This window comes from Pseudophryne corroboree, chromosome 6, assembly GCF_028390025.1.
Source record: "Pseudophryne corroboree isolate aPseCor3 chromosome 6, aPseCor3.hap2, whole genome shotgun sequence".
Lineage (NCBI taxonomy): Eukaryota > Metazoa > Chordata > Amphibia > Anura > Myobatrachidae > Pseudophryne > Pseudophryne corroboree.
This window is the reverse complement of record NC_086449.1, coordinates 676,389,636-676,414,478: the sequence shown is the minus strand read 5'-3', so window position 1 is coordinate 676,414,478 and position 24,843 is coordinate 676,389,636. Positions and strand designations below refer to the sequence as shown.

At 45.0% G+C, this 24,843-nt stretch overlaps 1 protein-coding gene across 1 annotated transcript in view; it reads right to left on the bottom strand.

Moving 5' to 3' along the window:
* Nucleotides 1-24,843, bottom strand: part of SAR1B (secretion associated Ras related GTPase 1B) — a 347,786-nt gene that overhangs the window by 180,333 nt on the left and 142,610 nt on the right. The window contains exon 2 of the mRNA XM_063928269.1: nucleotides 13,351-13,426. Coding sequence (XP_063784339.1) covers nucleotides 13,351-13,408 — 58 coding nt within the window. The 5' untranslated portion in view covers nucleotides 13,409-13,426. The remainder of the gene's footprint in view (nucleotides 1-13,350; nucleotides 13,427-24,843) is intronic.

Below are 24,843 nucleotides of genomic sequence, written 5' to 3'. Positions count from 1 at the left end.
CCTGTCTTAGAGGCAGAGGCCATGGGTCCTCTGTGAGCATTTCTTGCAGATCTGGATACCAAGTCCTTCTTGGCCAATTCGGAACAATGAGTATTGTTCTCACTCCTCTTTTTCTTATGATTCTCAGCACCTTGGGTATGAGAGGAAGGGGAGGAAATACATAAACCGACTGGAACACCCACGGTGTCACTAGTGCGTCTACAGCTATCGCCTGAGGGTCTCTTGACCTGGCGCAATACCTCTGTAGCTTTTTGTTGAGGCGGGATGCCATCATGTCTACCTGTGGCAGTTCCCTCTACCGCCCCTGCAGCGGCATGTCTGTCGCCGGGCCTGCTGACCGAGCATAGAGGGCGAGTGTAGAGAGGGAAGGGTCGGGTGGATGATGGACGCGGGTGTAGAGAGCGGGTGTGGGCGGGCGTAGGTAGCGGGATGTCTCTGCGCGCAGGAAGTCTGTGCGGGCGGACGGCCGTAGAGAGCGGGCTGTCAGTGCTGCCGGGCGTAGAGCGTGTGCGGGCGTACAGTGTAGTCACAGTCAGGAATAGAACTGCACGCTTGGCAATGAGTCACCTACAGTCGTGTGTGAGGGGGGTGCTGGACATTAAGGGGTGCCTGTGTGCACCAGGCACCCCCCCCCCCGTGCGCACGCCTATGATAAATATGTCTATAATACATACATATATATATATATATATATATACACAACACGTATATATATTCATATATATATATATATATATATATATATATAAAACCCAGAACATATTGTAATGCAGCCCTATGTTTTTTTATGTGCTTTTGCACAGGTACAGGTAGCCAAAGAGCCCCCTGAGCTGGCTGAGAATGGGTGCTGGGCTTGCTGCTGCCTCCACGGAGTCCACGGGCGGCAGTCCGACTCCTCCCTCCTCCTTCCCTGCAGCCTGCGCGCCCAGCCAATGACTGAGCCGCAGGCTGCTGTTCCTCACACTATTGGACAGCTGAGCCGTCGCTCAGCTGTCCTTCTATCAGGGGCGGATTGGGATGGAAAACCAGCCCGGGAAATTCATGGAAGCAGCCCTAAAAGGGGCGGGATCTGTTGAGGGGGGTGGGGATTATCAAAGATTCCTTCTCATAGGGCCTGATTCTGAGTTGGACAAACTTGCAGCTTCCATGTGACTTTTGCTGCAGTTGTTTTTGCATCTCTATGGGAATGCTGCTTCAATGCACCTCCCTGGTATACATCCATGCGTCCGAATATGCAGGGGCTGAGGCGCCCACCATCTGTCACAACATAGTAACTCACCAGCCCTATGCTATTATTATTATTATTATTATTATTATTATTATTATTATTATAAACAGTTTATTGTATAGTGCAGCAAATTCCGTTGCGCTTTACATAGAGAACAGCAACAACAGCAATAGACAGAGCAGCCAAGATAGCAATAGAGCAGCAGAGAGACAAACAGCAAGAGAGCAGCAGACACAGCAACATAGGGGCAGATAGAGACAGAGAGCAATAGAGTAGCAGAGACAGACCGCAAGAGAGCAGCATAGAGAGACAGACTGCATGAGAGTAGCGGAGAGACAGACAGCAAAAGAGCAGTCAGAAGTGCCAGGAGACAGCTTCTCTCAAATAGCAGTAAGGAGAGGTCCTTATAGCAGTTGCTGCCTGCTGCCAATCAGGGAAGGTAGTGTATTTGCTGTTCAGCTTCAGGCGACTAACATCCAGTGTGTCTCCCGACTTGAGCAGAGGGAGAGGGAACTTATTAACAGTGTCTGTCCGCTATTTGCTGTTGTGGTACACTGTCACCCGTACTATACACTTCAACAACTGACAGTGTACCGCTACAGCAAATAGCGGGAAGTGCATATGCACATTAGACAAGAATGAACATGGCAGCCACTTACAATAAGGGATAGCATGCTGTAGGAAATGCTAGATGAGAAGAGGAAATGGTGGGTTAGCATAAATGTGTTGGTAGTATAAAAAGGACAAGAACCACAAAAATTGCATAGTAATAATAACCTGTTCTAACAGCAGACCTCTGACCCCAGGGCATAATACAAATGCCTGGTTACTATGCCATCAACTTTATTGTCTCTGGCTCCAAGGCATGCAAGCACTGCTCATGCAATGCATACAGTAGAAGGTTCTGTCGCAGTAATATCTGATATGCAGAAAATTATAGCAGCTATTATAATGCAATGTGACTTTTATAATATTAAGAGTAAAAAGGTGAAATCTCAGGAGTTTTCAACGGCGGCTGTCATACAAAGAGGAGGGGGACCAGCCTGCAGACACAGATAACATGCATACTGCCTCACATATAGGACACAGGAATAAAGGAAGGGCCATGGCAGGGAAGACTGAAACATGCATTTAAACATTAACCAGACAGCAGTCAATAAAGCTAAAAAATAAATAAATATATATATATATATATATATCTCACTACATACACATATGTAACAATTGCACACGTACATATATGCAAGGACATCATTATTACATCTCTCGTGTACATAAATTGACGGTCATTACATTGCAATTTTAACACAGAAATGTACTCATGCTGTATATTTGCAGGAATAAAGCCATAATGCCCCCAATAGCTCAGGCCACCAGCTGTGGAATAACGTGCAGAACAGGTACACAGCTCCTGTGTAACCCTACACGTATGTACATGCAGCCTGTGCATGCAATCCAGAGACAGTGACAGGACAAATAGAGAATTGTCAGAGAATGATGGGGAGATAGCACGGCTACAGGCAGCTCCCATTCATCCACAGCAGCACTGGCCCCTTACCGTCAGCGCAGACAGATCTATCTCATCCAGGCTGCGCACCAAGTTTCCTCCGCGGTGCTCTTATTATGCCGGTTCCACCTGCCCTATTATCCTATTATTCCAGCGTGCGGCTGTGGCTCTTCCAGGATCTCGGGAGCCGGAGGTGCGTGTGCCTGTCCCTGCGTCCGGGGTCCGTCCGACTACCATCCAGTGCGTCTCCGGACTTGAGCAGAGGGAGAGGGAACTCAGTAACAGTGTCTTCCCGCTATTTGCTGTTGCGGTACACTGTCACTCGTACTATACACTTCAACAAGTGACAGTGTACAGCAACAGCTAATAGAGGTAAGACACTGCCACCCGCTCCAGCAGGCTGCGGAATATCACATTTTCTGGTTTGCGTTAAGAACCCGGGAGCAGACGCGTGGATCAAGTCGGCCGCAGGCATAGTGAGCCAGCCTGACCAAGGGCAAATGTGACCGGCTGGCCATCACAGGCAGTGGAGCCACCGCCGGGAGCCAGAGGCGCCAGGGACGGCTATCGCTGAGCTGCCCTGTCGCTGCGTGTGGCTCCCGGGAGCGCAGGGCAATACCGCAGATCGGATCTCTGTTCCGATCTGCGGCGGCGACGGGGGGCCCTTTGAAAAAAGGGGGACCGGGGTACTTATCCCCGGGACCCCCCTCTTAATCCGGCTCTGGGTATTCCGCTGACTACTGGTGTCCAGCTTGAGGACTTCCCATTGACCACTGCTCGCTGTACCCTGTTATCCAGCCGGTTACTTATCTATGTACAAACAGTTTTTCCTAGTCTAAGCTCCTTTAATTTGATGATTAGTCTCCTGTGAGGCACTGTATCGAAAGCTTTTGCAAAATCTAAGTAGACAACATCCACTGCTTTTCCCTGGTCAAGATTGTTGCTCACTTCCTTGCAGAAGTTAACTAAGTTAGTTTGACAAGATCTGTCCCTCACAAACCCATGCTGGTTCTTGCTAATAATTTTATTGGTCTGCAGATACTCCTGTATGTTATCCCTTAGAATTCCTTCCAATATTTTCCCGACTATAGATGTCAAACTAACCGATCTGTAGTTACCCGGATAATTTTTGGATCCCTTTTTAAATAATTGCACTACCTCATCTATACGCCAATCCTTCGGTACCATGCCTGATCTAACTGGACAATTGAAAATCAAGTTTAGGGGTCTTGCTAGCTGTGACCTAAACTCCATAAGAGCCCTCCGGTGAAGTCCATCCGGGCCAGGTGATTTATTAAGCTTTATTTTGCATAATCTCTCCCTGACTACTTCTACACTTAAACAAGTATCTAACCACAAATCATTACTGTCACTATCCCTATGCACTACTTCCACCATCAGTTCTTCTCTGGTGAACACGGATGAAAAAAATTTGTTTAGTATTTCCGCTTTTGATTCGTCATCATTTATCAATACTCCAAATTCATCTTTTATAGGACCTATGTTCTCTCTTTTTAACCTTTTACTGTTTATGTACTTAAAAAACTTTTGGATTGGTTTTACTCTCTATAGCGATTTGCTTTTCGTTTTCAATTTTAGCTGCTCTTATTGCTTTTTTGCTTCTTTTATTGCATTCCTTGTAGTACTGGAATGAATCCTCCTTTCCATTAGATTTAAATGCTTTAAAAGCAAGCTTCTTTTTATCGATTTCTGCCTTGACCTTGACCTTCTTTGAGTTTGGTACTCCTTCGCTTACTGCCCGTGGGAATAAATTTGTGAATATTGCTATCTAGCAACCCTTTTAAAGCATCCCACATTTCCAAAGTGTTCGAACATCGTTCAATTTGTTTCTCAAAGTAATGAGAAATTGGGGTGATAAGCCTTTTGGTGTGCCAACACTTAGAAGAAGTGCAAGGTCAGAAGAATAGTTATGATACTTCCAGCCAGGGATAAGGTTCTGGTTTTAGTGCCGACCCAAGAGAGTAAGCTCTTTGCTCATTGTCAAGGGCCCTATGAGGCAGTTGGTTCTGTGAACTACAAGGTCTGATAGGACAGGAAGAGGAAGAAATAGCAGATATATAATGTAAATCTTTTGAAACCATGGTGATGAGGATTTGGTTCCAGGGTTGTTGAGTACGGAAGGGTAAAAAAAAGGAGAAATCCCTGGTTTCCATAGAACCTAGCTAGTCCACAGAGCAAAGTGGCGGATGGTACAACAGAACAAGGACATGTTCTCTTCCCTATCAGGATGCACGACTTTGAACATAATATTGTGAAACAAAAGCCGTGCCTTATCCCTGAGGCTAGGCGAAATGCAGTTAGGAAAGGGAAGCCTTGTGCAACATTTAAAACTGTGAATAAAGTATAGTTTTACAAATTACTTCCCAAAATTATTACATTCAACATTGCTTGTGTTTTTTTATTAAGCATCGAGGCAGGCGGTCTAATTTTAGTATACACTATTTCTTTTGTAACCATGAATATAGCATGGACTCCAAGTAAAGCACTACTTAGTTGGGATGCAAGCTTAAAAACACATTACTAATAGCAACAGGAATGTCTTTATTTCCAGACTATCATTTCACACTGCTCGGAATGCCGGCACTGGCATCCTGTCTGGGATCACCACGCCGGCATTCCGAGTCAGAGTCCTGACAGCCAGGATCCTGAACGATTGACTGCAGAGCTGACAGACAGGTAAGCCGTGGAGGGGAGTTTTAGGTTTAGACTGTGGGAAGAGGGGGGTTAGGTCTAAGCTGCAGGGAGGGTGAAGTTAGATTTAGAAACCCCCAGGGAGGCTTAGAGTTAGGCTGCGGGGTGGGGAGGGATAGGTTTAGGCTGCTAAAAGTGAGTGTTAGGGGGCCACTGGGGGAGGTAAGTATACTTACCTTCCACCTGTTGGGATTGTTGAGAAACAACATTCAATAGATTCAGACTTGATGTGTTACACAGGAGGGACAGCAGATGGAGCTGTTGTATATATTCTGAAGGTTGCATGAAGGAGAGAGATGGAGCATGCATGATGGCAGCTCATGCACAGATATACTGTTTTGACTATCAGTTTGTATTATGATCCGTTACAGTTTCAATATATAAACAAGTTATACCACAGAGAGCTTTTCAGTATGTGCCTACATGATTCAAAGAGCTCAGAAGTGATCCTGACTGAGCTGGTAAAGTACTCCTGTAATTACAACAGGGATACTGAACATCAAGATGCCGCGCTTGGTGTCCTGACCATCAGCATTTCAATCCCAACCCTTTCACACAATCTCATTTTCATAAAACGCTTTAGCTTTGTGCATTCAAAGACTATGGGGTAAATTTACTAAGGTGGGAGGTTTTTTTAGAACTGATGTTGCCCATAGCAACCAAATTCTATCTATCTTCTAGAAGCAGCTAGATAAATGTTAAGTAGAATCTGATTGGTTGCTATGACCAACATCACCATTTGTAAAAAAAAAACTCCCACTTTAGTAAATTTACCCCAATGTGGCTCAAATATTAGCGTGCCTTTGGCTCGGAATGCAGAGCAGTGGAATTGTTAGTATAAGACATAAAATCGACTGAGATGGAAACAAAGAATAAAGAAGCACATATTATTTCATCTGGAAGGTTTATGATGATTTCCTAGAGATGCGCTTTTGAAAGTTCCAAACAATTGTTTTATAAAAAAATCCAAATGGCAATTTAAGTATTACAATTTCACAATACTGCAATCAATTGCATGAGCTGGTAATAGAGAAAATAACTTACAATAATTCAGATAGTGATAACAACCAAATGCCATAATCGATGCCTCTGTTCTACCCCAGGCCTTGGGTACCTAAGTTCAAAATCCCCTAAAACCTGCGCCCACAAGCTGCAGTGACCACACTGCTGCACCATACATTGGGGCTGCTAGGAGCTGTACATACACCTGTTTGCCTAGGGTATCTTGTGCGATTTTGTTCCGCACATGCACAGAAAGTGAAGCATGTACCTGTGGCTGTACAGAACTGCATGTACCAAACTTATGACCGGAAAAGTAGAATAGGAAAGGAAAGGATGTTTTCACATAGGTGGCTAGGGGGTGAATTAGGCCCCAGGCTTGGACATTCTTTGTGGAAAAACTATGTGCGCAATACCAAGCTGCTACTATGTATGTGCAATAAAGACAGGGTCCCTCATGCAGCAAACCCACCCGCTACCCAATATCACTTTATACAAGTACTCTTTCATTCTGAATAATGTATATCTGTAGATGGCTTTGCCTGACAGAAGCCTATGGGCTTCTTTTTGTAATGTGCATCTGACGCAAGTGCAGTAGGACTCCCGGGTCATAAATCCAGAGTTCTAGGTTCACATGATGTGATTATTTTTCAAGCATACAGCTATGCTTGTGATGAGTGGTAGGATGCTTGATGCATCCCACCTTGAAAGTGTTTTATTGTATTTTTTTGTATTATGTGCCTAACTATCATCTGTGTATCATGTGCATGTGCTCAGAAGCAGGGGCACTGGAATGTTTTGAGGTTCGGGCCTGGTAAAGGCGCTCCCCCCCAAACCTCCCCACCCCCCAGAGCGGGTGAGTGGCGCTTACCTCCGGGGCTGTAAAATCATACTTGCCTACCTGACCCTCTCCATGAGGGAGAAAATGCTCTGTTCCTGGACTTTCCAGGTAATGTATGATTGCCATCACCTGCGGTGAAACACCTTTCTTATCAATTACCTAGCTCACCACAGGTGATAGCAATCATACATTACCAGGAAAGTCCAGGAACAGAGCATTTTCTCCCTCATGGAGAGGGTCAGGTAGGCAAGTATGTGTAAAATCAATGTGTAGCCGGTGCCTGCTATGCCCCATGTCCTCCTAGCCAACTCTTCACTGATGCATTACTGGGAGGAGGCGGGGATGTCCCAGCAGGCCCAGCATGGCCACGCCTCCCTCCCAGTAATGCATCAGTGAAGAGCCGGCTAGGAGGACATGGGGCATAGCAGGAAGCAGCAGCACATTGATTTTACAGGAGGAGTCGCCGGCGGCATCCGGGAGTAAGCGATCCGCACTAACACACACCTCCATCTCGTTCCCCCCTTTCTGACGCCTGTGCTCAGAAGACAAAAAACTGTTCAACAGCTGCTGCTCCTCACACTAGCAAATGGAAGCATGCTTATCCAAACCAACATACATCACAAAGGCAGAGGCAGATTTCATGTCCAGTATACAAAGCTGCGACCAATCTAGTGATGTATACTGTACAATACTGAACCCTATCTGGTCACCAGTATACAAAGATGAGTCCAGACCAGTCACCCAAAGCCAAGATCCATCTAGTGATTTTACCCTGTATAATTAACAATCATAACTCCTGGTAAAATAAATATTGTCACACTTGTCCAAACTACTAGGCGTCTGTGCTATTGCTGGGTTATAGTAGCCCAATTAGTTATATAGTGCACAAATATTTTGAAGACATATCCCACAGCATATCTACCAAATTTACAGTACACACGCACACACACACACACACACACACACACACACACTGGAAACATGGTGCCTGCACAATGTTCCCAGTGATTTTTCTACTGTGCATGCAAAAATCACCAGAAAAATGGTCACTGCACCATTTTACTGGTCATTTGTGTAGTGTTGTCACTGCCGTTGCGGGACTCCAGACGGGTAAGCATTGAACACAGGAGCCAGGGTATGTGATGTGGACCTCTTGCACCCACTGTAGATATGCCACTGAAGTAGGGTTAATATTTTGGCAGAACCCAATTAAAATACGTATGTTTTGGATTGTGGAAGGAAACTAGAGAACCTTGATAGAGCCCACACACACATGGGGAGAATATACAAACTTTGTTGTGTGACCTGTGAAATATGAGGTACTCTAGTGGGCTTTCTATTCTAACCCTGTTTTTTTATTTATTACAAGCTATTTATATAGCACACACATATTCTGCAGCGCTTTACAGAGCATATTTGGCCATTCACATGAGTCCTTGCTAGGGGTGTAGTATGGTTTGCCGGCGGTCGTGGTCCCGGCGACCAGTATACTGGCGCCGGAATCCCAACCGCTGGCATACCGACAGCTGGGCGAGCGCAAATGAGCCCCTTGCGGGCTCGCTGCGCGCGCCACGCTATCTATTCTCCCTCCAGGGGGGGCGTGGACCCCCAAGAGGGAGAAAAAAGATGTCGGTATGCCGGCGGTCGGGTTTCCGGCGCCGGTATGCTGGTCGCCGGGACCCCGGCCGCCGGCAACCTGAAGACCACCCCTTGCTAGTGTTGCCACCTCATCCCTTTAATTCTGGACACATTAATTATACAGGTTCTGTGGCTGATTAAAACCAGGTGAAATGGAGTCTTGAAGTCAGCCAGCCACAGAACCTGTGTAATTAATATGTGTCCAGAATTAAAGAGCCTAGTCCTTGCCCAGTGGAGTTTACAATCTATAATCCTTACCACATGTACACACACATTCATATTAGGGATAATTTTGTGAGCCAATTTACCTACCAGTATATTTTTGCAGTGTGGGAGGAAACCGACGCAAGCACAAGGAGAAAATACAAACTCCACACATAGCCATCGTGGGACTCAAACCCATGACCTCAGTGCTGTGAGGGAGTGATGCTAACCATTACACAGTGACCACCCAATATAAATGTTTTATTTTTATTAAATGATATAGTTACAAGTTGTAATTATTACAGAAGAAATCCACATTATTATGCAATTTGTTCTTGTTTTAGATACTGTTCTACAATTTACTCGAATGTAAATGGAAATCTTTTTTTATGTCCTAAAAGACAGAATAGTGTATATTTCGTAGAGTCATCTTTGTGTCTCACATCATGTTCTGACTAAAGCCCTTCTGTACAGGGGCGCTTTAAGAGAGGAGGAGGCCCGGGTGCAGCCTCCTCCGTTCGGGCCCCCTCCTCTCTGTCAGCAGTGCTGAGAGTCTGAGCAGTAGAGCGCGGCGGCCATTTTCCCTGAGATTTCTCTACTGCGCATGCGCAGAACTCAATTTAATACCGCCATGGACGTCGCCGCGGGACTCCGGAGGGGTGAGTATTTAGAAAATGGGTGCAGTGTGTGCGGTGTGGGCCCCCTCTGGACTCGGGCCCGTGGGCACCGCACACACTGCACCCATTATAGAAACGCTAGTGCTTCTGTACCTTTCCATAAGCCATACTTACCTACTTTGCTGCCTCCTCCTGCGGGAGGAGGCAGCGTTGTAGGTGTATGGGGGCGTGGCCGGCAGCAGGACGGGCAGTACGGAGGCGTGGCCGGCAGCAGGATGGGCGGTCCGGGGGCGTTTCATCAGGGTCGCGTCATCGTGACTCCACCCCCCGCTGCGCTGTGCCGAGAAACGAGACGCTGCATAGCAGGGGGCGGCCCACTTGTTCTCTGCTGCGGGCGGCCGAGGGGGAAAGCGGGAGGCTTGCCCACCTTTCCGGGGGGCCGGGAGGGACACCCGATTTTCGGGAGCCTACCGGCCATTCCGGGAGGGTAGGCAAGTATGCCATAAGCTATTCACTAGACTGTAGTCAAGTGTAGGCCCAACAGGAAACAGGAGGACCAGAGGCGGAACTACCGGCAGTGCGCTGCACTGGGGCCCGCCTCTGTCCAGGGGCCCAAGCATGTAATGAGTCAAACTGACTCATTACATGCCGCTGTGCGCTGCGGGCAACCGCTGCCCGCAGCGCACAGCCGCCCGGAGAGGAGCAGCGGCACGGACGGGGGAAGGAGGAGGAGGGAGGTGGAGGAGGGAGCCGCAGCAGCGCTTTGTTACTGGTGGAGGCGCTGCTGCTGCTGCCATTCTGCTTCACTATAGGCTGTCTTCCGAGAACAGCCTATAGCAGTGTTTTTCAACCGCTGTGCCGCGGCACACTGGTGTGCCGCCAGCGGTTGTCATATGTGCCGCCGCAGTCAGAGAGACTTGCTGCTCCGGTCCTGGCTGCTGCCGTCTTCACTGCATGACGTGACTGTGGAAGAGCTGCCTGAGCTGCATAATAGTGATACAATACACTTATAGTATCACTATCGGGTTGCAGAGGCAGCTCTTCTGCGGCCCGGCCTGTGACCCTTATGATGTGGTGTGACTCATAGGTCACAAACACCACGTCGCCATCCCGCCCGTGCTGCTCCGCTCCTCCCTCTCTTACCGCTCTTACCGCTGAGGGTGAAAAGGACTTTAAAAGGTTTGGGCCAATGCTTTTCTTTTTACTATAGAGCCAGTGCTTTTTTACTATGGGGGACAGTGTGTGTGCTTTTTTACTATGGGGGACAGTGTGTGTGTGGTGGCATTATTACAGGGGGACAGTGTGTGTGTGGTGGCATTATTACAGGGGGACAGTGTGTGTGTGGTGGCATTATTACAGGGGGACAGTGTGTGTGTGGTGGCATTATTACAGGGGGACAGTGTGTGTGTGGTGGCATTATTACAGGGGGACAGTGTGTGTGTGGTGGCATTATTACAGGGGGACAGTGTGTGTGTGGTGGCATTATTACTACTACAGGGGGACAGTGTGTATGTGGTGGCATTATTACAGGGGGACATTGTGTGTGGTAGCATTATTACAGTGGGACATTGTGTGTGTGTGTGTGTGTGTGTGTGTGTGTGTGTGTGTGTGTGTGTGTGTGTGTGTGTGTGTGTTTGGCATTATTACTACAGGGGGACAGTGTGTGTGTGGTGGCATTATTACTACAGGGGGACAGTGTGTGTGTGGTGGCATTATTACAGGGGGACATTGTGTGTGTGGTGGCATTATTACTACAGGGGGATAGTGTGTGTGGTGGCATTATTACTACAGGCGGACAGTGTGTGTGTGGTGGCATTATTATAGGTGGCAATGTGTGGGATTACTGTGGCAGACAGTGTGTTCAATTACTGTGGGGGCCAGTGCATTATTTTAAATACTGTTGGGGACAATGTGTGTGTTTTTTCCCCCTTGGGGACCAATAAATGTTTGTTTTATTTCCCCGTGTGTGTGTTGTTTTTCCGTGGTGTGCCTTGGCAATTTTCAGATCTTGTGCGGTGTGCCGCGAATTGAAAAAGGTTGAAAATCACTGGCCTATAGTGAAGCAGAGGGGCAGCAGCAGCAGCGCCTCCACCAGTAACAAAGCGCTGCTGCGGCTCCCTCCTTCACCTCCCTCCTCCTCCTTCTCTCCAGCCCGGGAATCGTGACCAGAAGCTGCACCGAGGAGCCTGAGCCAGCGGAGAGGGTAAGTATAATTCTTCTCTTTCTTTCTTTCTTTCTTTCTTTCTTTCTTTCTTTCTTTCTTTCTTTCTTTCTTTCTTTCTTTCTTTCTGTCTGTCTGTCTGTCTAATGTGTAAAAAGGGGGACTGCCTGCCGCAATGTGTAAAACTGGGGAATCTGCCTGTCGCAATGTGTAAAAATGGCGAATCTGCTTGCCTTAATGTGTAAAAAGGGGGGACTGCCTGCCACAATGTGTAAAACTGGGGATTCTGCCTGCCGCTATGTGTAAAAAGGGGGAATCTGCCTGCCGCAATGTGTAAAAAGGGGGGACTGCCTGCCGCTATGTGTAAAAATGGGGAATCTGCCTGCCGCTATGTGTAAAAAGGGGGAATCTGCCTGCCGTAATGTGTAAAAAGGGGGACGCTGTCTGCCGTAATGTGTAACAAGGGCACGATGTCTGCCGTAATGTGTAAAAAGGGGACGCTGTCTGCCGTTATGTGTAAAAAGTGTACGCTGTCTGCCGTAATGTGTAAAAAGGGGACGCTGTCTGCCGCTATGTTTAGCAAGGGCACGCTGTCTGCCGTTATGTGTAAAAAGGGGGACGCTGTCTGCCGTTATGTGTAAAAAGTGCACGCTGTCTGCCGTTATGTGTAGAAAAGAGGAATCTGTCCGCTGTAAGGTGTAAAAGGGTCTCTACCTGGTGTAGTGGTGCTACTGTGCGGCGTAATTTGAAGAATGGAGACTACTGTGCACCGTTTTATGAATTGGTATTATATTGTGCCACACCCCTTCCCCACGAAGCCATGCCACTATGTATTTTTGCGCGCGCCTACGGCGCGCACTGCCCCTGTTTTGCATGCAGGGGTGGGGCTCCGATGCCGTTTCTTGCACACAGTGCTAAAATGTCTAGTTACGGCACTGTTGCTAGGTATCCATTTCTCTGGCCCTGAGCAGGTCCCCCTCACCAGATCCTCTCCAGGGGTGAGGGGGTGGACTTGGATGGGATGTGTGTGGGGGTGGGGCCCAAAGCATTTTGTCGCACCTGGGCCCACCGCTCGCTAGTTCCGCCACTGAGGAGGACTCTCCAAGAAGACACAAATTTAGAAGTGCAAAGCAGAATTGCTTTTGTGCACGAACAATGTATTAAAATGCTACTTTTAGAACTAACTTTTGTAAAGCGATATAAAAAAGTTTCACATACAAGAATACTTTGTTTTAGTTTAAGGTTTCCCATAAAGTGGAGACCATGTAAACAAAAAGTTAACATGTTCAATACGTTTTCAGTATACTACATATTTAAGCAAAGTATGAGAAATGTTAATAGAACAGCTGAGTCTCATAATGTAAAGCAGTGAACTAATGACAACTGATGTACAGTCAGCAACGTCAGCTGACTGCTTTAAAATATTTTTTCTTCCACGCTTACCTAAAAACTGAAGCACGCTGCTGAACCCACTGGAGATCCAGTTGAATAGGAAGGACATATCCACAGCTCAGTGTGTCTAGAAGGCGAAAAAAAATAAAAAATGAGATCCTATGAGGTTTATACTTTTCCTGAGGTTCCTAGCAGACAAAAAAAAATCCAACACAATACTCTTTTATTGCCTGGGCAAAGAGCATTCTACTTAATAAGCGTCATCAGATAGTACAAGAAAGATTAACGTCTGTAAAGTAACTCCCTCCAAGGACTGGAATTCTTAAAGTTAAATAAATTTGTATTAAGCTTTGTCAATAAAATTCAGAGCCTAGCTGGCTGTAAAGAGTGGTATGTTTACTTCTAATATGCAAACAGCTAGCAAATAAGAAACAAATAATTCCAGCGCGTCAAAACCACCTAATTTATACAATATGGATCATATGGATTGAACTTATGCTGCTCTCAACCGGACAGTACTGACCTATCCACATAAAAACGTATTACGGAAGATAACAATTAATTATCAGAGAGCGCATATAGCTATTTAGCTCAAATTTATTATATATATAAAATAACACACATATATACTAATTAATACAAATAAATATAAATATAAACTCATATACACATATAAATAAAAAATCAATAAATAAAAATCAATAAAAATGCCCCCTGCTGCAGCGGATACCTGGACGTTATTCTTATGTCCAGATTTGTAGTTGGTACAATTTTATTAATAGTTAAAGAGTCCTGAACGGTGTACCGTCTAATATAGGAACACTTTGTTGCCTGTTGTTTTTAACAGCTGTAGACGTTTTGTACTTGTTAATAGGTCTCCTTATATATCTAATAGCACCAGCTTCCCACTCCGTTAATTAATGTAGCTGAACGGCCAAGAATTTCAAGTGCTTATACTCCGGTATCTGTGTCAAATAGACCTTTTCATTCATTCCCACTGTGCTGATGGGCCATGATTGCAAATGTCCACTTTATACTCACAGCCAGGAGTATATCCTTTAGGTATCCGTGGACGGCCCCCGTTGCAGATCTCAGTCACAGTTGCAGGGAAACACCTTTGGCGAGGTGTACCGGAGAGTCACCACAGTCGACCAGCATGCAGACGGAAACGGCACCAAGGGATATTGCTTGCTCGTAAGCCGCTGATAACAGGAGGGACACTGATCTGAAGTAAGCCCCGGTCCTTACGCGTTTCTCCGCCAATGTAAAAGTGCGGTTTCGTCAGAGGATAACATGGGGCTGTCCAACCTACTATTTAAGTATCAGGGGACCAATCATGATCCAATTCTTTGATTGTCACACCTGAATTACTCTCACATGTGCAAAATCAAAATTCAATCTCATAATGACCCATAAATTATCCTAATCTAATCATACAATAACAAAAGGTGGATTAAGTATATAGCAATATATTCATAACCTAAAAATTACTTTTATTGTATAAACAATAAAATATTTCTATCTAAATGATCAGAGAACAGAGGTGATGGCATACATGCACTATCTACATATATCAGTATCAAATCTACAAAAATTCCGTTCTACTTATATGACATCCACTTTAGCCCAGTGGTTTAATGTCCCGCATTAGCATTCACAGGGTCCCGAGTTCAACTCCAACCCATCCCCACATATAATATTGATTTTAAACATTATGTTTTTTATATATTTTTCATTATTTATATTTTGTATTAATATTTTTAGTTGTCTCCTTCATTATTATTTATGTGTATATATTTATTAGTTACGTGCTCCCATACTTTATGATGAGTGCATAATTCTGATTCTGTGTAATAATAGAAAGTACATTAAATGCATCCTGCAAACTCTTCAAAGGGTTTTATTGCAAACTGTAGTTCCAAATATACTATACTTTTCAAAGTACAAATGGGAACCAACAACTCACAAGATTGGAAATTCCATAATCCATGAAAATATTATTATTATCACTGTTTATCGTGTATATATAAATACATAAAAAACAGGAAAAAACAGAAAAGGAGGGAAAGGATAGTGATGGAGAGGTGGAAAAAACAAGAAAAAGGTCCTATGGGCACTTGAATATCATCTAATATTATTAATCTCCATATTCTCATTCAAACCTTCGGGCACCAAAGTGCCCAAGTTGAAAATCCAAAATGCCTCCCTTGTGCACAATTTATTGAACCTGTCGCCTCCCCTGGAGGTGGGGGCCACAGACTCAATACCTTGCACCTTCAGTGACTCTACATTGCCATCATGTTGATAGGTTACATGTCTTGACACACTGTGGTGAGGATTCTTCTTGAGGACATTCCGTCTATGTTCTAAGAACCTTGTATTAAGACTCCTAACTGTCCTCCCCACATATTGTTTTCCACATATGCAGCTTATTAAATAGACGACATATGTCTGCTGACAATTAATAAATTTCTCAATTGCAAATTCCAATCCTAGTGTTGTTGATTTAAATGAGATACTTCTATGTATTATAAATTTACAAGTGATACAGTTGATCTTACCACATCTAAAACAGCCTACACTTTGATTTAACCAGGTTTTCTTGACCACTGATTGTGTGTTATCTTGAAAGAAACTTGGAGACAAGTGATTCTTTAGGTTCTTAGCCTTCTGAAACACCACCCTAGCTGAATCCCCCAAACATGGATTAAGAACCTTATCTAATTTCAAGAGTCCAAAATTTTTCTTTATAATTTTCCTAACATCCTCAGCACATATATTATATTTTGTTATAAAAGGCATAATCTGATTATTGTCCGGACCCGTTTTCTGTACTACTGAATTTTTAGTCGTAAGAAGGAGAGAACTCCTTTCTCTGATGGACGCCCTCTCAAGGGAATCCGCCAGTAATTTCTTCGGATATCCCTGGTCTAAAAACGCACATGTAAGGAGATCGGACTGTTCATAAAATGTACATTCATCGGTACAGTTACGCTTCATCCTAAGATATTGTCCCATGGGTATATTGTCCTTCCATTTGCGGTGGTGGCAACTGCCGTAATTTAAAAAGCTGCTGCAATCCACCTCCTTTCTATAGGTTTGGGTGACCAACTTATTATCCCTAACCGAGAGAGCAATATCCAAAAAGTTAATGTGGGTAGGGTGACAAGAGTGACTGAATTTAAGCCCAAATGTGTTAGAATTAAGATATGAAAGAAAAGAAGACACACTAGAAACCCCATCCCAAATAATAAACAGATCATCAATGTACCGACCATAGAGCACCAGATTCGCGCCGAAGGGGCCCCCCCAAATATATTCCTCCTCAAAGAGCCCCATATACAAGTTGGCAAAGCTCGGCGCGAACCTCGTGCCCATGGCGGTACCGTGCACTTGAAGATAAAACTGTGAATTAAACAAAAAATAATTGTGAGATAAAATAAAATTCATGGATTCCAATACAAACCCACGTCGCCCAGGAGACAGTCCATTGATAGTTTCCAGAAAGTGGCGACAGGCTTCTATCCCTCCTTGATGGGGGATATTGGTGTAAAGTGACTCGACATCACATGTCAGGAGTACATAACTCTCCCGCCACTCGATACCACTCACTAGATGCAGAAAGTGATTGGTGTCCCTAATGTATGACTGCAACTCGACGACGTGGGGTTGTAAAAAGGAATCCACGAATGCCGACAAATTAGACGTGAGGGACCCTACACCAGATATAATAGGACGCCCCGGGGGTGCTACCAAAGACTTATGAATTTTGGGGAGATGATAATAAGTAGGAATGACCGGATAAGGAATAAAAAGAAAGGAATATTCATCCTTAGAAATTGCTCCCTCGGTTAGGGCTTGTTGTAGAAAAGATTTAAATGCCTGAACATATATGGCTGTGGGGTTAGAGGGGAGTCTAGAGTAGAATTTTTCATTACCCAATTGTCTCAATGCTTCTTCATAATACACTACCTTGTCTTGTAACACCACCCCTCCCCCTTTGTCAGCACTTTTGATGATGATGGTATGATCATCTTTTAGTGCTTTGAGTGCTCGTCTTTCATTAATATTCAAATTATCACCCTTTCCAACTGCTTTTCTCTTATTACATAATGAGCGAAAATCATTCAGTGTTGATGTATAAAAGGTCTCAATGTAAGAACTTTTATGTTGAACAGGATAGAATTCTGACTTCTTTTTAAATGCTTTATTAGCCCCAACCTCCTCGTACAAACTATCTGTGATATCATAAACCTTTTTCATACTTCTCTCGCTATTTTGTTCAACGTAGTCATTCTCCATTAATAATGAGTTCAGAATTTCCAATCCTTTATTGTCCTCATCGTTCAATATGATTGGTATACCTTCAATATCATGTTGTTTTAAAGATTTATTAATAAAGTATCTCTTGCGACACAAATCCCTAGTGTACCTATTAAGAGCCACAAAGAGCTCAAAAATATCGGGTTTAACCGATGGTGCAAACTTGAGACCTTTGGAAATTACAGCTTTTTCATGTTCGCTCAGTACTCTGGATGATAGATTAAAAATTCCCTTATTTCTCACCCTAGCCTTCCGCTTTTGGTGTTGTGTCTTAATTCCTCCTCTACATCCTCTTGTTCTTCTGGTCTCGACCTTTTGGGGGTATTTGGGTGCAATGGTTGAAATCTGTTCTGTACTTCTAAATGACCCCTTCCTACTCCTAAAAAATCCTTTCTAGATTTCTGTTCAACCCTATATTCACCCTCCATCCTATAAGGTTCTTTGGGTCTGGCTCCTCTACTTTCAAAAGACCCTCTCCTCCTATCCTGAATAAAATTCCCTTCCTTGTTATATCCTTTTCCTCTTTCCTGTTGTTTAACCTCATACCCTAATGCCCCCCCATAACTGGCTGTTTTTACTTCATATCGATCGTATGTAGATGAAGTACTCGTTCTCCTATTTTTATTTTTATTTGTATTGAAATGCTTGTTGTTAATCAAATTTGCATCATAATCCTTCCTTCTAATTTGATAACCTTCTCTCTCATAACCACCATCCCTAAATTTCCTATTATATGTTCTCACTTGGTCCGAGTTGTAATCTCTATTGTCTCTTTCTAGTTTTTTCCTTTTGAAAGCAATAAGTGATCGTTCGAAATCTGTAATCTCTATATTTAGCAACCCATCACGTTCAACAAAATCCTTATTGGTCTCAAAAGGTTTAAGCTGTTCCTGTATCTTTTCAATTTCTCTGGAAAGTTTATGTACTTTTTCTTCCCTATACTTAATTAAAAGTCTAATAAGAGAAAATGAACAGGAATCCAGTATATCATTCCATTGTTTCGTCAAGTCAGGGTCATCTTTAAATGAACATGACTTGTGAATACGTAGACCCCGTGGAATCACTTTTGTATCTAGATATTTTGTAAGTGTCACCTGATCCCACCAGTGGCGAGTTTCTGTTTTTAATAAAGTTTCTAGTTCGAAAAATAACTTGCCCATTTCTGGTGTATCCGTGTTCACAACTTCATTTTGAATAGTATTATCTGCCATCAACCTCTGTCTCCTTAATAGTCTATCTGTCACACTTTTAAAATTAGACATTTCTAAATGCACAATATTTTACAACCGCTGCTGGAAACACACCAGTAAAAACCACAAAAACAAGAAACAAATAATTCCAGCGCGTCAAAACCACCTAATTTATACAATATGGATCATATGGATTGAACTTATGCTGCTCTCAACCGGACAGTACTGACCTATCCACATAAAAACGTATTACGGAAGATAACAATTAATTATCAGAGAGCGCATATAGCTATTTAGCTCAAATTTATTATATATATAAAATAACACACATATATACTAATTAATACAAATAAATATAAATATAAACTCATATACACATATAAATAAAAAATCAATAAATAAAAATCAATAAAAATGCCCCCTGCTGCAGCGGATACCTGGACGTTATTCTTATGTCCAGATTTGTAGTTGGTACAATTTTATTAATAGTTAAAGAGTCCTGAACGGTGTACCGTCTAATATAGGAACACTTTGTTGCCTGTTGTTTTTAACAGCTGTAGACGTTTTGTACTTGTTAATAGGTCTCCTTATATATCTAATAGCACCAGCTTCCCACTCCGTTAATTAATGTAGCTGAACGGCCAAGAATTTCAAGTGCTTATACTCCGGTATCTGTGTCAAATAGACCTTTTCATTCATTCCCACTGTGCTGATGGGCCATGATTGCAAATGTCCACTTTATACTCACAGCCAGGAGTATATCCTTTAGGTATCCGTGGACGGCCCCCGTTGCAGATCTCAGTCACAGTTGCAGGGAAACACCTTTGGCGAGGTGTACCGGAGAGTCACCACAGTCGACCAGCATGCAGACGGAAACGGCACCAAGGGATATTGCTTGCTCGTAAGCCGCTGATAACAGGAGGGACACTGATCTGAAGTAAGCCCCGGTCCTTACGCGTTTCTCCGCCAATGTAAAAGTGCGGTTTCGTCAGAGGATAACATGGGGCTGTCCAACCTACTATTTAAGTATCAGGGGGGGAGGCTTGCTGGGACTTGTAGTACTGGTGGCTGGAGGGGGGGGACCCCTTGATTTAAGGGGTCACCACTCCTCCAGGGTACCTCGGCCAGGGGTGACTAGTTAGTTATGTAATGCCAGGGCCGCCGGGACCTATATAAAAGTGTCCCCCGGCTGTGGCATTATGTATCTGGCTAGTGGAGCCCGGTGCTGGTTTCAGAAATACGGGGGACCCCTACGCTTTTTGTCCCCCGTATTTTTGGAACCAGGACCAGGCGCAGAGCCCGGTGCTGGTTGTTTAAATATGGGGGAACCTCTGACATTTTTCCCCCCATATTTTTACAACCAGGGCCGGCTCAAAGAGCCGAGGCTGGTTTGGCTTAGGAGGGGGGACCCCACGCATTTTTTTTTAAATAAAAATAACAAATTCCCACCCCTTCCCACTGAAAAACATGCACGGATCTCATGGATCCGTGCATGCCTATCCAAACACGGGGAAAAAAAGCAGGTCTGTTTTTTTTAGCACTTTTTCACGATTTGTATTTTAGCACGGCAGTGTTTGGCTATTGTCGGCAGTGTTTGTGATTTGCACTTTTTAGTAAATGACCGATTTCTACCAAATTGCAGGCGTATTTGACCGATGGTGTATTGATTCGTCATTTTTTCCTAGGACTTCCAAAATATTACGAATGCCCTCATCACTGCCGAGATTTTTGCTTAGTAAATTCCAGAGATGACACTTTGAAGAAAAAACGTCATCTCGGTCAAAATCGGGACCTTAGTAAAATATACCCCACAGACTTGATTTGGCCATTACAAAAGTGTGGCACCCTTCAGCAGAAAGTGAATTGGTGCTCCCCCTCTCATATCGTAAAGCATGGCCAGTGCAGAATTTTTTGGGGGGCGTGGCTACATATGGAAGGGGAGTGGCCAATAATAGTGCCAATTACCATTACTCCACACAGTAGTGCCGCTTACACACATTGTACTAGGTAGAACCTCCTATACACACTGCGCCAGGTAGAACACGTTATACATATTGTGGCAGACAGAGCACGTTCTACACTTTGCGCCAGGTAGAGAACTTATACACATTGTGCCAGGCAGAGCACATTATACACATAGCACCAGGCAAAGCACATTGTACACACTGCACCAGGCAGAGCACATTATCACATTGCACCAGGCAGTGCACATTGTACACATTGCGCCAGGCTGAGCACATTATACACATTGTGCCAGGCAGAGCACATTATACACATTGCACCAGGCAGAGCACATTATACACATTGCACCAGGCAGAGCACATTATACACATTACATCAGGTAGAGCACATTATACACATTGCACCAGGCAGAGCACATTGTACACATTGCACCAGGCAGAGCACATTATAAACATTGCACCAGGTAAAGCATATTATACGCATTGCACCAGGTAAAGCACATTATACACATTGCACCAGGCAGAGCACATTATACACTTTGCGCCAGGCAGAACACATTATACACATTGCACCACGTAAAGCACATTATACACATTGCACCAGGCAGAGCACATTATACAAATTGAGGCCATGTAGAGCACATTATGCACATTGCGCCAGGCAGAGCACATTATACAAATTGCACCATGTAGAGCACATTATACAAATTGCACAAAGGAAAGAACATTATACACATTGCACTAGGTAGTGCATGTTATACACATTGCGCCAGGCAGAGCACATTATACAAATTGCACCATGTAGAGCACATTATACAAATTGCACAAAGGAAAGAACATTACACACATTGCACTAGGTAGCGCATGTTATACACATTGCGCCAGGCAGAGCACATTATACATTTAGCCCCAGACAGAGCACATTATACACTTCGCGCCAGACAGGGAACATTGCATAATACATTGCACCAGGTAAAGCACTGGTCTGGATGGAAAGGGGGCAGAGAGATGGTGGTGGCATGTGGGATCACTAGGCAGTAGAAGGAGGACTGAATGATGGGGCACCCTAATGGGACTGGCTGGTGGGGTTCTTGCTGAGGGGCAGTGAGATGGGGCAGGTTGGGGGAGGGAAGAGGGGAGACATTGGGATGAGGGAGTTCATGAGATGGTGGGGGACACTGGGCTGTATTGGGGGACACTATGAATGGGGAGGCACTAAGCAGCATGGGAAGGGGGCAGTGAGATAGAGGTGTGACACTGGGTTGGGGGGGATCAGTGTGTCTGGACTGATTGGGGGGTTCTAGATGGGAGGGCATTGAGATGGCACAGTGGACTGGTTAGGGAGGGAAGGGTGAAACACTCTGCTGGCAGGGTCAGTAATGGTGGGGGGACACTGGGCTGGAGTAGGGGCAGACACTGTGAAGGGAGCATTAGCCTGCTGCTGTTCAGTTTCTGTATGGCCCCGCACACTTGCTCCAGCACCGCACACTCACACCCCTTCCCCAGTATCCCTGCACCCTACCTGCATCCTCAAGCGTCCTCAGTCCCCAGCTCAAATACCTCTGCACTGCCAGCTTTGTGCAGGGATCTATCCCACGAAGGTGGGTCCGGTAACCTTCATCACTCTGCCGGGTGATGTCACCCGGCGGCGGCTCCGGCTCTGACACAGACCCCGGCTCTCGCGTCACGGACCCCCCCCCCCCCCACCATGGACTAGTGCAGCCAGCCATGACGGCATTGTTATCCACCAGCTCTTGCACCCGGCCCTGGAGCGCCGCGCTGCTGCTTCCCGTGGTCGACGGCATGACTATGCCGGCTCCCCCACTCCTCTCAGCGTGAGCATGTTACTCTCTCTGGCCGGCACCGCGGTCTTCCCGCTCAGCAGCAGCCACCTGACACATGTGTCCAGTGTGCCTGCATGTCTGACCAATAACGTCAGGGCAGAAAGTCAGCTAGTGACCAATCAAGTGCCAGAGAGTCAATCCCAACGGAGCACGTCCCCGGGGTCACTCCCATTAATAAAAAGTGAGTCCCCGGTCCTCATTTTGGGGTAAAAAACGCGCTATAGCGCATTTTTGCGATCACTATGAATTGCTATCAAATCTTTATATCGTACTATTACATGAAGTCACCAGGATGGCACTAAGTGGTGTTGTATGTAACAACAACACCAGAATGTCGACATGTGACATGTACAATCTTGTCATGGTCATAATATCGACATTGCACGTGTTGACAGGTTTCACGGCGTTATTAAAGTGTTAGAGCCCTAACCCTACCCTTACCGTTAACCCTATGGTAACGTACTGTCTGCATGGTGACTAATAGTCACAATGTCAACTTAATGCAGTTGAGAACTCAACAATCAATCCTACCCCACAAGGTTGCTGCCTTTATTCTGTTCCCCACATTCAATCTGTATCAAAATCATGCTACATGCATCTAAAAAACATATCCAAAATACCCATGGATTACACAAGACACTGCAAAGACTCTATTCCATGCTCTCACTATCTCCCGCATTGAATATTGCAATAGTCTTCTTACTGGTTTTACCAAAAAGAGACTCTCACAACTACACTCCATTCTGAATGCAGCTGCAAGGATAACCTTCCTCACTAGATGTTCGTCTGTGGATAAAATCTGTTAGTCCCTCCATTGGTTACCTGTATTCTACTGTATTCAATAAAAAAAATTACTCACACACAAGGCCATTAACCAAACTACACCAACTTACATCTGTTCGGTTATCTCAGAATATCACCTATAACATGACCTCTTCACAAGATCAACATCTCTCATCCACACTCATTATTCACTCCTATTCACAATTGCAGGACTTTCTTCAGGCTGCACCAACTCTGTGGAAGGATTGGGGCTGGGATACCGGCACTAGGGATCCGGGCGATCAGCATACAGACCCAGGGATACCGGCAGCAGAATGCTGGCGGGGGGCCAAGCACAACAAAAACCCTTGCGGGCTCGGTGGCTCGCTGCGTTCGTCACAGGTTCTATTCCCACTCTATGGGTCTCGTGGACACCCACGAGTGGGAATAGTCCCTGTCAGTCAGCATGCCGACTGTTGGGCTGGTAAGTGGGCGGGATCCCGGCATCAGCATGGTGACCGCCGGGATCATGAGCGCCGGTCACATGACTGGATCCTCTGTGGAATGCCCTCCCACACACAATAAGACTCTCCTCTAGTCTCCAAACCTTCAAGCGTTCCCTGAAAATTCACCTCATGCAAACTCCAGAACCGCTCACATAATCTTCATAAACTTTCCTATCTAATTACATCCCCACTGTACAGTCCACACATAGCCTAATATATTTTCTCTTTCTTCACTTTCCCATCTTCCTGTCTCCAGGCCAACATTGTTGTGTGACCATTTCATTCAGCCCACCAAGAACCTTTGCAATCTGGTGGGCCATTGTGCAATAGATAACACTTATCCTTGTGTCTCAATGCCTATTTCAATATAGATTGTAAGCTTTAAGAGCAGGGCTTTTCTACCTACTATGACAGTCTGCTATTACACAGTTTTGTTGGGTGTGGTAAGTAAGGTCGACAGTAAGTAGGTCGACAATGTTTGGGTTGACCACTATTGGTCGACAGTAAGTAGGTCGACAGGGATGCTAGGTCGACAGGGACTTTAGGTCGACATTGTCTAGGTCGACATGAGTTTTGATGTTTTTCTGGTGTCATTTTCTCCGTACAGTGACCGGGAAAACCAATTAGTGCAACGTGTCCCCTCGCATGGCTCGCGCTTCGGGCAAGGTGCCTCGCTCTGCTACTGCTGCGCTCGGCACAGGTTACTATTCCCAATCGTAGTCCGCGTGTTTCGTTAAGTATGATAAAGAAAAAAAAGAAAAAAAATGTGAAAAACTCATGTCGACTTTTGACCTGTTGACCCACAAACCCTGTCGACCTACTTACTGTCGACCAATAGTGCTATACATGATGGACAGTGCACAGTGATGTACATCACAGGAGGTGCATAGTGCTCTACATCATAGGAGACGCATAGTGCTATACATCATAGACAGTGCACAGTGATGTACATCACAGG